The sequence below is a fragment of the Seriola dumerili genome, unplaced genomic scaffold, assembly GCF_002260705.1.
Source record: "Seriola dumerili isolate Sdu_G_001 unplaced genomic scaffold, Sdu_1.0 BDQW01000068.1, whole genome shotgun sequence".
NCBI lineage: Eukaryota > Metazoa > Chordata > Actinopteri > Carangiformes > Carangidae > Seriola > Seriola dumerili.
Genome location: NW_019174323.1, coordinates 4728348 through 4741310, shown reverse-complemented (window position 1 = coordinate 4741310; position 12963 = coordinate 4728348). Strand labels below are relative to the sequence as shown.

Sequence of the window (12963 nt, the reverse complement as noted above, 5' to 3'; positions counted from 1 at the left end):
AACCCACCTCTGCTGCTCTCCAGGTTATCGCATTTCGTGGGAGGAGTACAACCGAACAAACACCAGAGTCACCCACTACCTGCCAAGTGTCACCTTAGAGCACAGGGTCACCGGACTCACCGCTCTCACCACCTACACCATTGAAGTGGCAGGCATGACCTCTAAGGGCCAGGGCCAGCAGTCCTCCTCCACCATCTCCTCTGGCGTCCCGCCAGGTCAGTGACCAACCAATCAGTGCAGATGCGTAAGGATCGGTACACCCAAATTACATAATACTTTCTCACTTACCCCTAGAGATATCTGCCTCCACCTCAGTAATGAAATCTCATTTTGGGGTGCTCACAGCACTAAAACTTTGTATGTGAAAAACAATTTTGACATCTCTTTCCAGACACAGTGTCTCCCGGTTATTCTGTCTGCATATTCCATAGACCTCGCTATCAACGCTTTTCATTATTTTCCACTGAGAGCAGTGCTTCAGAGATTTAGTATTGCACTTCCACAAAGTCATGAGACTTGTGAGAGACGGATTTAAGAAGCATTATAAAATTTGAAGCAAAAGACACCAAGATATCCTGCCTTTTAGTCCCAAGTATGGGTCAAGCTAAAAAAAAAAAAAAAACACAGGAGCCTACGTTTCCCAAAATTCACTCATTTTATTAGGACCTCTGACTAGTAAATGCCCTCTTTAAAGCTCCACATCTCTAGTTTGTAATGCAAGCCTTCAGTTAAAATTGTTAAGTCTCAAACCCAAGCCAACATAACCCTGATGACATCATAAGGGTCAATTTTTAATATAATAGCAAGGGAACCTTTATTAAACTACCCCATCCTGTATATTTACTGTTTCACATTGAACTCAGTGAGCACACTTTGTGCTGTCTGGCGCCAGACACAATGAAATCAGACCCCAGTCACCTCAGCTGGGACATGGACCTCACCAATGCACATATCTGCAGCCTCATCCACAAAATAACAGCTCCCAAGAGAGCACGAAGGACGATTACAGCGTTTAATGATTTCATATTTGCAACATTGTGTAACAGAAATACAGTGCCCATGTCAACGATTAGAGCCTGGACTTGTGTGAAACCTGTGCAAGGACAGGCTGATCATTTGAGAGCAGGCTTCAGAGCTGCAGTTAAAGTCACCAGAATGGTGATTAATCACATTGTATATGTGTAAAGAAAACGCCTACATGCCTGCAACTGCGCCGCAACGATCCAGCTGAAAGCCACCTCAGTAATCAGTCATGCAAATAGTTTAAAGGTGGTAATTTCACCACAATGCATATAATCTGCATTTCATTACGGGTTGAATACACCCGCATTTAAGCAATCTTGGAAAAATTGCTGACTATGCCCCTTGGGAGTGATTATATCTTTTTAATATTAGGCCTCTGTCCGCACTCCAATATGCCACGGTTTGACGTTAATATCTTCATCCAGGATTTATGTAAACTATATTGTGCTTTGGAATGGGAATATGTTATGGTAGGCTTAATGTTTATCTCGAGGGAAGCATTATGGGAGAAAAAAAAAAGAAAAACACGAAGAATGAATTATTTAATGCAGTGACACCTCCTCATACATACCTACCTAGACAGGCAAAAACATTCCAACATGCACACACAAACAAGCAATGATATTCATGTACACAAAATTGCCCTCCTGCTGTTCTTTGAATTCACCATTTTCAGATTTGTCTCCCCTCCAGGATTTCCAGGGAACAATCCATTCTTATTGTTTACTCAGCTCAAGTGTAAACAGTGGGATATCAGATTGAATCGTATCTCCAGATAACTGCAGTGTAATTGACATTCATGGCAATGTCTCTGCCTGTGTACTGTGTAAGCATCTTTTTTTTCCAAATCTGGTCTGCTTTGCTGTCTTAGCTGAAGTTGGGAGCACGAGGGAGGGAATTAAGTGAGGTCGCTGAGAAATGTCTCTGTGTGCAGTATCTGTACGGCCACAGGGGGGCGGTGTGGTAGATGGATTTTCCCATGTGAAAGCCTCCAAACCAAAACCACCCTGTGTGAGACAAAATAAACCCACGGTAGTGTCAGTTATTTGTTCCCTCAGTCGTTTTCTCTTTATCCAACTTTGAGTTTTTTTCCCTCCCTGCTTCTTCACAGAGCTTCCCGGCCCTCCTACCAACATGGCAATTTCCAACATCGGCCCGCGCTCTGTCACCCTGCAGTTCAAACCTGGATATGATGGCAAGACTTCCATTTCCCGTTGGCAGGTGGAGGCACAGGTGAGGCAGATTTAATCCAGAGCTGAAGTTAATCATGTGTTGCTGCTTTTAGAGTCATCTTGCTTATTTTGGATTGATGATATGATTCCAAGATTGAACAGAGATCTCATGGACTCCCTTTAGATGGACAGTTTTGCTCATTGTTGAAGGTATTTATCATGCTTTCTGTTTGTCTTGGGCTCAGGTTGGTGTGGTCGGAGAAAATGAGGACTGGGTGATGGTCCACCAGGTGTCCAACGAACCCGAAGCTCGCTCCTTAGAAGTGCCAGGTCTCAACCCATACACCTTCTACAGGTAGCCTGCTGGGAACTGTATCTGCTTCATTAAATCTTCAATGAGCATCTGAATGTAACAAAAACAAACAAACAATGAGACCAGACATAGCCTAGATGTCTAATTTCCATCAGTTTTCCCAGGCCAGTTACACTAAAAACAAGTTAATATATGCAGAGGACCACAGCAGCAAATAGTACACATGCAGCTCAACGCACAGACCAGAAAAACAGCACAAAACACATGCAGATTCAATCTGCTCTCACTGGACGTTCATACACAGCAACTATAGTACAGAATAGTCTTATTAGGGATGAACCTGCACGTGATTTTTCCAGTATATATTCCTTGTCAGATAACATGGAAATTAAGCTCGTGCAGCTTGTGACAAACAACAGATAAGGTGCATGTGCGCTTCAGGATCTCGGCTAATTTCAGCTTATCCCAGGAGCTTATCTTATTCTGTTTCCCTTTGATTTGGATACAAGCTTGTTACAGCTAGTGTGTTTTTAAAATTATTTTACAGTGTGCGCATGATCTTTATCTCAGTCTGCAGTCTGCTTGTTTTTTTTTCCACGATCACATTCAATATAACCAATTAACATTTCACAGAGCCAATCCCCAAAGACCCACAACAGCTATAGTTCTCATCCTTCCAGCATCAGTGCTGCCACTTTACATTTCACTGCAGTTAAATGCTCACTTTTCTTTTTAAATATTCAGACTGTAACACAAATAAACTCCCCTCTCAGCATATTCACACTGTATTCATATTCAGTGCTGTGATCTCAGTTCAAATGCAATAAGAGGATGCACACTGCAACCACTGCGATAAGGCTGAGAGTTCATTTTGATTTGCCAGATCCTGAACTGTGATTTCACTTCAAATTAAACCATCCTTTCTGCAGGAGTTGCATTATAATAATAATGTTAAACTCCAAACGCCAGGTTCCGTATGCGTCAGGTGAACATAGTGGGCACCAGTCCCCCGAGCCAGCCCTCCAGAAGGATCCAGACCCTACCTGCTCCTCCAGACATGGCCCCTGCCAACGTCACCCTGCGCACCGCCAGCGAGACCAGCCTCTGGCTACGATGGATGGTAAATAGGAATCTGCTTTTTCTGTGCATATCCATTGGCTTGAATCTGGTTTGTTTTGACCCACTTTTTTGTCCTCCCTATCTCCTCTCTCTGTTCATCTGCCCAGCCTTTGCCTGAATGGGAATACAACGGGAATGCAGAGCAGGTGGGCTACAGAGTCCAGTACTCCCGTGCAGGCTCACAGGGCCGCGCGCTCACCCATGTCATTGCTGATCGTCTGGAGAGAGAGTTCACCATCGAGGACCTGGAGGAGTGGACGGAGTACGAGGTCAGGGTCCAGGCTGTCAACGGCATCGGGATGGGACCCTGGAGCCAGCCGGTCAGAGGCAGGACCAGGGAGTCTGGTGAGTTAGTTCCCTCTTCTGTCACCCTCTATGAAAAACACTGCTCGTCCTGTCGGATGATCAATGTGAGCTCTAGAGTAAAAAGCAAACTGCACGACATTACTAGCATCACAAAAAACATGGCACTGCTGGCTTAATTACTCAAAAACAATTTTGTTTTTTGTTGCCAATTGCCAAGTTCTTGTCAAGACATGGCTATAAAATTAGGATTTATTATAACCAAGGTGTTTGTTTTACACTTAAAACCAACTCACAGCAGCACACACATTTCTCTACGAGTGCCATATTTTCATTGATTTTGTCCAAACGAAAGCAACAAGGCTACTTTTCTAACACTGTTTTTGCAAAATCTGTGATGAATATCTACATTATTAGTCATATCAGACGTGGCAAACGCACAGTCACAGTTTACACTTTGCCATATGTTAAATTCATTTGTGTGCAGACTGTTTCCTATTCCCTTTTAGCAGCCTACTTCTATTTTAGATAGTTCTTTTCCCTCCTCAACAGACGTAGGGTCGTGAGGAATGGAAGGAGTCTGAGGAAATTGAGAACACATGGACATGAATGTGGAATTCCTTGTGCTCCTTTTTTTTCCTTTTTTCCACTCACTCCAGCAAATTCTTAGGAATCAGCGCATTATGTCCAGGGATGAGTGCCAAGGAAGAGAAAAGGCCTATTCTTGAGTCTTTTTTTTTTTTGCATGCCCTGGAGGGTATACCAGGATATCAGAGGCTATGTGCAAACACAAATGATAAAACCATCGCAGATCACTCAAACTGCCTCTCTTGTCGTACGCCTCCATATTCACACACACAGGAGGGAGCGTGGCAAATTAATTTTTATTAATATATGAAAGACAATGGGCCGTTCAGGGCATAATGTTTTCACCTCTCTACTCTCTTTGTTTTCCAGTCCCCTCCTGTGGACCCACCAATGTGTCTGCCTTTGCCACAACCTCCAGCAGTATCCTGGTGCGCTGGTTTGAAGTTCCTGAGCCAGACAGAAATGGTCTCATTCTGGGCTACAAGGTCTGCCTGTGCTTTTTATGTTTTTTTCAGTTATGCACTGTTTATTTACTGAGCAGTCAAAGAAAAATCTAATTAGTTTTTCTTAGCAATGCCAGCTATTTTTAGGCAGCGTACAAAGCAGCAGGGTGACAGTACGCAAGGCCATTTCTCCTGTGCTTGATTTCCAAATTCCAATTTCTCTTCATCTCCTGTCTCCTCACTGGTGATCAGGTCGTGTACAAAGAGAAGGACTCTGACAGCGCAGTCCACTTCTGGTCCGTGGAGGGGAACGCCACCCACAGTGTCCAGCTGAGCGGTCTGGGGAAATATGTTCTCTATGAGATCCAGGTTCTGGCTTTCACACGGATTGGAGATGGGCGCCCCAGTTCTCCACCCATCCTGGAGAGGACTTTGGATGATGGTAGGGCAACACCGAGCAGTGAAATAGCTTTATTACAGTATGGCAAAATATGGATATACTTGACAGCAGGGGTATAGTGATGATTTTTCCTTTGAAATTACATTAAAAAATGCAAACCTATGCTTTATTCTTCCAGTCCAAGAGCCTTGATAAATCATGGCTTTATGGAACGTAGATTTTTGTTTTCATATTGGTGATCTTTCCTTTGCGACAGAAACGTACTGTAATTTCTTCACCTTAAATGGTGAAAAGGTAAGTGTGTATATCAGTTTGATATGATTTTTGAGTTCTGAGTTGCATATGTCTTTTTGCTTTCCTGCAGTGCCTGGACCTCCGGTGGGTATCCTATTCCCTGAAGTGCGCACCACCTCAGTCCGGCTTATTTGGCAGTCCCCCTCTCAGCCCAATGGCATTATACTTGGTTAGTGATATACAGCACAAGATCATTTCCATTTCTTGTTCAGTTTTATTCATTGAAATTTTACAAGAAGAAAATCTCATGGTTTGTAGTGCGAGTAAATAAGCTGGAAACTAGCAAATACTGCACAAATAAGCTAATTTGTTTAGATTTAATAGAACATTAGGCCCACAGGTGTCATTCCTGATGACTCTCGACATACTTTTGTAATGTTTTTTTCAACTTGATGGGCTACACAATATTAGCTGGGGGAAATCAAATGGTGTTATTTTCCAGCATTGCTGTAAAGGGAGTTGGATTCTCTTGTTAGCTAATAGGGGATTTCCTTGTGAGCGTTTGATTCATTATACATCTGTCAGATAATTTGTTTTAAACCGCATAATATGACAGACCCACACAGCAGCATGCAGGAGCAGATGCTAATGGAATAACTGCAGAGGAGACGAAGCTGCTCGCTGCACAGTTTGCGCTTCCTCTCATTGTTAGGAAAACCAACACAAACAACGAATGTTTCAAATGCCTGAAATACTTTTTTTTTTTTCTTCTCCTGTAGATTTAATTTACCACTGAGCTGCGTATGACACCTCCAAATAAGATTGTTTGTCCCCATCTTCTCTCCAGCCTACCAGATCACATACCACCTCAACTCGACCAATAGCAACGCGGCAACGGTCGACGTGCTGAGCCCCAGTGCTCGCCAGTACACGGTGACCAACCTCAAGCCGGAGTCCATCTACGTGTTCCGCATCACAGCACAGACGAGGAAGGGCTGGGGGGAGGCCGCCGAGGCGCTGGTGGTCACCACGGAGAAAAGAGGTAACCGGAACGGACTGAATACGGTTACATTTAAATAACAGATTAAAGAGCTGGATGCGAGGCTGATGATTATACAACCACAAAAAAAAAAAAAAAAAACATTATGTCGCATGGTGTTTTGTAGAGTGAAGTGGTATTTTAAAATGTGATTGAAGTATAATTTGTTGATCACTAGCAAACAGAAAACACACTTACAGTTGTGTTACATGATTCTGAGGGCAGCACAGGTGTGTGATCTGCGTAAAAAAGACAACTTGTAGGGAGCCGTGTTAAGCCTTCATTGCACTTAGTTCACTTCCAGTGAACAGTCCAGTAAGCAGATGTGTTTTCTAAAGGAGTGTTTGTGCCCTTTGGGTGTTTATCGGAAGCACTCTGGTGCAGTTATGAGAATGAAATCAGTCCATCTGCTTCCCTCAGGGCATGTTGCAGATTGTTTACTCTGCAACTTTCATTTCTCAGCTACTTTTCGTTCATCAGTATTGCGCTTTTTTTCCCCCTCATCTGTGGAACATAGCTCATGCAAATGAGAGCGAGCAGAAAGCAATAAGTAAAAGTGTATTTCTTTCAAAAGCATTTATAGCAGCGCTAATTCTTTTTCTCATGTTTCCATCCTTGATTTGATTCCAGCTTTGTAACATCCATTTCCCATTTCTTCAATCAAACCTCTCTCTTAATGTCTCAATGTCTGTGCTTCTGTCTGTCTGTTTGTCCGTCCTCCCAGCTCGTCCCCAGCCCACCAGCCGTCCCATGGTGCCTCAGAAGGATGTTCAGGCCCGCCAAGTGTTGCTGTCGTGGGAGCCGGGCAGTGACGGCCTGTCCCCTGTGCGTTACTACACAGTGCAGCTCAGAGAGTTACCAGAGAACAACTGGACAGTCCACTCTGCCTCTGTCAACCACGAGGCCACCTCCTACATAGTATCCAGGTACAGAGTAGTTATCAGTTAACAGCTTCTAGTTACAATCAAGGGTTAATTTCCATCCCCTTTATTGCACCAGATGTATTTCTATTTGTTCTCTTTAGAGGAAGAGGATAATATTCTCACAGTCCCCAGTGCTACATTCACTTAAATATCCCCTTGGCTGTAGTATAGTTGGCAAATCAAGACTATCCTTAAATGGAATAATGTTTCCAGGGTATTTGAGTCTGGTTTAGAACATAAACAATGGTGTAAGCTAGTCAAAAACACTTAAGGTATATATTATGCAAATGCAGCAGTCAGGTGTTGGTTTAAACTCGCCTTGTAGTTTGCTTGAAAAGCTTGTAGCTCTCACAGCAAGACTACAATTTCTCTGTTGACGTCTGTGGCTTAAGAGGTTTAAGATCCACCGCCGCAGTTTATCATCAAGATTAATGTGTTCTCCTGTGCCTCCATCCCCCAAGGCTGAAGCCCTTTACATCCTACCAGTTCAGAGTAAAAGCCACCAATGACATAGGGGACAGTGAGTACAGCGAGGAAAGTGAAGCGATCACGACTCTACAGGACGGTAAGAGCGAACGTCTGTATTTACACTGTAAATATTGGATGAATGAATTATCTTGATCTTAAAGGAAATTGGAAATATTCCTGTTTGCTCAACTGCCAAGAGTTAGAGCTTGTCTGTAAACTACATATAAGGCTAGGTTAGCTTAGCATAACGACTGGAAAAAAGGTGGAAACAGCTAGCTTGAGTGTATCCAAAGACACCTCTAAAGCTCACTTATATGTCATTTGTTTGATCTTTTAAAATGACATGTTACTGTTGTTGTTACTATTAGTTGGTGGGTGCAGAGACTTCCTGTGGTTTCCTGATAACCTTTCATCGTCACTTCAGGAAGTCTCTGTAGCCAAGAAATAGTCCAAACAGCGAATACGCATATTTCCCAAAATGTCTAACTATTCCTGTAAATGGTTAAATTCTATGTACTGTTTGTTTAATATCATAATATCTTAAATATACTGTATGCACATATACTTTATAGAGATGTTTCTGGGTCAAATATGAACACAAATGTCAAAGAAAAAAAAAACAAGTCAAAGGTGGTATGCCTTTGTTCTGTATCACGATGAAAGGAGCCTGTTGTTGTGATGCAGACACTCCTGGCAAAGGCAGCTGGTGATGTCATGTGCGCACCATCTGCAGTTACCATGAGACAAGAGGGCAGCATTAAAACCTTGGCAAAGTTTTCCCTGTGTGGCTTTAACCAACATAAGAGATGTTTGCTCTGCTGATCTTTCCAGCTGCTATTTTTTTCTTCTTTTTTTTTTTCTTTTTTTTGACTCATCTGTCAACGGCTGTTCTGTTGTAGCTTTTGTTGTGTTTATGCTCCATGAATGCCACTGCACACGGATAGATTTAGCATCTTGAATTGTGCACATTTTCAGGTCAATTTAGCTCATTTATCTCACTTTTATCGCCTCAGCGCCCGACGAAGCACCCGCAATTCTCTCTGTCACGCCGCACACAACGACGTCGGTGCTGATCCGCTGGCAGGTAAGAGGAGATAGTGTCATTTTTTTTATTTATTTTTTATGTTTCATTGTTTCCAAAATCCACAATAAAAGCTCTGAGAAAGTGGCCTCCAATGAGAGACCATGACAGCACACGGGGTAGGCCTGTACTTTAACACATACCCTCTTCTCTCTGTAATAAAAATCACACTCTCCCACACTCACACCTGAATTAACGGGTCATAAAGAAGAAAACAGGAGGCTCCAAGCCGCAATTTTACTTTTATGGAGAACACTTGTAGAGTTTATAAAGATAGAGAGGTACTTGTTTTCTCTCTCTCTGCTTCTGCCCTCCGGGCCTGCTCTCTCATGTTCAACCATGGGGGATTTCTCTGTGTTATTCACCTGTGGTTAAGTTCAGTCTTAGTGGAGCTTTTTTGTTTCTCTTTCAGTGTGTGTATGTGTGTGTGTGTGTGTGTGTTCCACTTACTGTAAGTGTCTTCAGTTAGAGACAAAACACAGGGGGATGAGGTGGAATTTTAGTAAAATGCCTGTTTAGGTGAAATTATCAAATTGATATGACCTCATTATAAGACAAAACTTGTGCAGTACTTTAGACTATTTCTGGAGCTCTGAATCTGCCACACCAAACCTTAACACCCCCCACCCCACCCCCACCCCTCATCTTTTCCTTTATAGCCCCCCTCTGAGGAGAAGATCAATGGAATCTTACTGGGCTTTCGGGTTCGATATCGTGAGCTGCTGTATGACCGCCTCCGTAGCTACTCTGTTCACACCATCACCAGCGTGTCCACCTGGGCCGAGCTCTCTGGTGAGGAATAACAGCAACAACCTGCATTATTCTCCCACTCGCACTGTTGGTTTCTCACACAAATACATTTTGTAGTATGACATTTACACTTAGCTCAGCTGTTTTTATGTTGCATATATTATATGATTAATATAATAAAATATAATATATAATATAAAATATAATAAAATATAGATTATGTGATTTGAAATGCGACGCTTTGAGTTTAAATAAAGTAACCAAAGGTGTAAATCGTAAATCGCAATTTATTCAGCAAGAGTCTATTGAAAGGGACCATTTTTCTGTATTTTTACCTCAGAAACACTTTCAGACAATTATGAGACTCCATCGTGGTTGATTATTCCTGCGCAGTCTTTATGTGTCAGCAGCACCATTATTTCCATCAGAGGAAAAACTTTCACACATGCCAATTCTGTTTCCTAAAATCGCCCCGCTGGTCTTGACACTTCACAGCAAAACATTTCATCTTGTGATCAGTAGCTATCAGCTGTGGGCTATTATTAGGTTTACTGAGGAGCTGCTCTGTTTCTACTGCTCTGTGCAACTCAGCCCGTAATTTTACCCTCGTTGAAGTCATTCTGGGGCTCACTCAGAGCTATGATCACTGTGATTATGAGGGTTTTTTTATGACAGTGGTGATGCCCTTCTAACAATGAAAATATGAGACTTTGGACACAAATACTATTGTGTCTCCATTACCTCCTTCTCACTTTCTTTTATATTTATCGCTTTTTCTTTCTGCCTTTCTTTCAGCTCCCTACAGCATCCGGAATCTGAGTGACTCGACTCTGACCCAGTATGAGTTGGACAGTAAGTGTTGTTCTGTCTCTGGCTCACAAAAAACACACACATGCAAATGTGTACTCAATGATTCAATCCACAATCTAATTAGGTAAAGAAAAAAAAAAAAAAAAAGCTACCTTTTCTTGAATCTTGCCATATGTCTCAGGTAACTCTGCTGCCTTGAACAGTGATACAGGAAAAGCAATGTATCAAGCAAATTAACACAACATTTGGCTGCTTACATTCATATCACATTGGTACAAACACTCCTACTGGGGCCAGTGGAAGCGCTCTGTGTACAGAAATTCTTGGACACTGAGTACACAAGCCCACCGAGTCCAGCACACTCCTTGGTTTGCTTATTTGGATGAGCACCAAAAAAACAGATGGCTATATACTTCCAACCCATATGGCAACCACACAGTTGCAGTTTTTCTGTATGAATAACCAAGTATCTTTTATAATCGAACTAGAAATTCCTCTAATTTTTACCCAGCAATAGAAATTCATTGTTCAGGGAAGCCAGTAAAGGATCATGTCCTTGCACTACTGACTGAAGGTGACTGACCTGACCTGAATGACAAGCACAGCTGTGGATAGAAGGGTGGCTGCTCCAAAGTGGGGTTAAAAAGTGCAATTCACAGTTTGGTGTTAAATATAATTCCTAACTTTTTATTTCCCCCTTTTTTACTTGCAGAGCTAAGTAAACACAAGCGCTATGAGATCCGCATGAGTGTATACAATGCTGTGGGCGAGGGGCCAACCAGCCCACCACAGGAGGTGTTTGTGGGAGAAGCAGGTATGTGTGTGCGCTTCCTGTACTTTCAATCAGCAACAGTTTGCAAAATTATCTCACCACCCTCAATGCAAGTGGATTAGGCGTTTTCCATATGGCAGTCGCTCCTGGCAACACGTGTGTTCAAATTATCTCCTTTGAAACGTGGTGATGCTAGCTGTCCAGACTACTGACAACAGACACTGAAGTTGTTCTTTTAATGTATGGTTATGGTGTGTTTGTGTGACAACAGTGCCCACCGCCCCACCACAGAATGTGGCCATTCAGTCCGCAACAGCCACCCAGCTGGACGTGACGTGGGACCCTCCACCTGTGGATGCACAGAATGGAGACATCCAGGGCTACAAGGTCTGATTAACACGTTTCATAAGACCTCCTGGGCCCAGGAGCCACTCGTTTTATGGGCTCACTTCTTAATAAAGCAACAACATTGTGTTCTGTTTTTATCATTATATAAATATTTAAATGTTCTTGTGGTTCACGGGAGACCACGTGTGTGATGTTAATCACCATTAAATGCACATTTTTGCACTTTTAGCCTACCCCGTTTTTCCACAGGGGCTGCTCAATGAAATGTTTGTTGCTCAAGAAAACATTTATAGGGAATAAAATGAAATTGCGTGTCTCCCTTAAGGGAGTTTGGAATAGGACTGAGTTTTATAGAAGCAGAAATAGTTGTGGTCCCTGGGCTGCGTCTGTAGACATGCATTAATATTTATTTATGCCTCTCTTATTCTATGTAGGTTTACTTTTGGGAGTTCCAGCGTAAGAATGAGACAGAGCGGCTACGCACTCTGTTCATGCCTGAGGGAGGGGTGAAACTGAAGAACCTCACTGGTTACACCACCTATATGATCAGTGTGGCCCCCTTCAATGCTGCTGGGGATGGCCCCCGCAGCCCACCGACCAGGGGCCGCACGCAGCAAGCAGGTAAATGGAACCGCTAGATACCAATAAACATGCACAATTCCTTATTCGCCGTGAATGAGTGCCAGCAGTCAGAACTGTTGCAATCAAGCAATGTAGTAAAACAAATATTTCTGTATGTAATGAATGAACGTATTATGATGGAGAGGTGCTGAGAAAAGCAAGACAAGCTGAAGACAAATGAGGTAACAGGATGACACGAGTGGAGCGGATGAATTAGAGCGCGCACAGCCATGTTCACTCATTTGTCATATTTATGCGCCGGTGGTGGTGGTGGTGGTGGTGCTGATGTTAGTTTGGAGAACCCTGAGAGTTTTTTCAAAGAGGATGAGTCAACCATGAGGAAAGAATTTGATGTGAAGATGATGCTAATCGTTGCTGTCAGCATGCCAAACGATGTTAGCGGAGCCACACACTGAGCATAAGTTCCTAATCAGCAAACCCCACTCCGAACTCATTCGCTGAATCGCCCTATTTTGTCTGGAAAGTAGATGATATGAAAATTCTTGGAGGAAGCTTTCTGTCTACAGGCATGCTATGTCTACACAACCCCCCCCCC

General features: G+C 42.9%; 1 protein-coding gene across 1 annotated transcript in view; it reads left to right on the top strand.

Moving 5' to 3' along the window:
* sdk2 (sidekick cell adhesion molecule 2) overlaps positions 1–12963 on the top strand; it is an 85973-nt gene that overhangs the window by 53493 nt on the left and 19517 nt on the right. Inside the window, exons 20-36 of the mRNA XM_022743299.1 lie at positions 24–215; positions 2135–2256; positions 2441–2550; positions 3478–3628; positions 3735–3972; positions 4888–5003; positions 5214–5403; positions 5726–5824; positions 6443–6637; positions 7359–7560; positions 8019–8122; positions 9039–9109; positions 9766–9898; positions 10652–10708; positions 11379–11480; positions 11710–11825; positions 12221–12407. Coding sequence (XP_022599020.1) covers positions 24–215; positions 2135–2256; positions 2441–2550; positions 3478–3628; positions 3735–3972; positions 4888–5003; positions 5214–5403; positions 5726–5824; positions 6443–6637; positions 7359–7560; positions 8019–8122; positions 9039–9109; positions 9766–9898; positions 10652–10708; positions 11379–11480; positions 11710–11825; positions 12221–12407 — 2385 coding nt within the window. The remainder of the gene's footprint in view (positions 1–23; positions 216–2134; positions 2257–2440; positions 2551–3477; positions 3629–3734; positions 3973–4887; positions 5004–5213; positions 5404–5725; positions 5825–6442; positions 6638–7358; positions 7561–8018; positions 8123–9038; positions 9110–9765; positions 9899–10651; positions 10709–11378; positions 11481–11709; positions 11826–12220; positions 12408–12963) is intronic.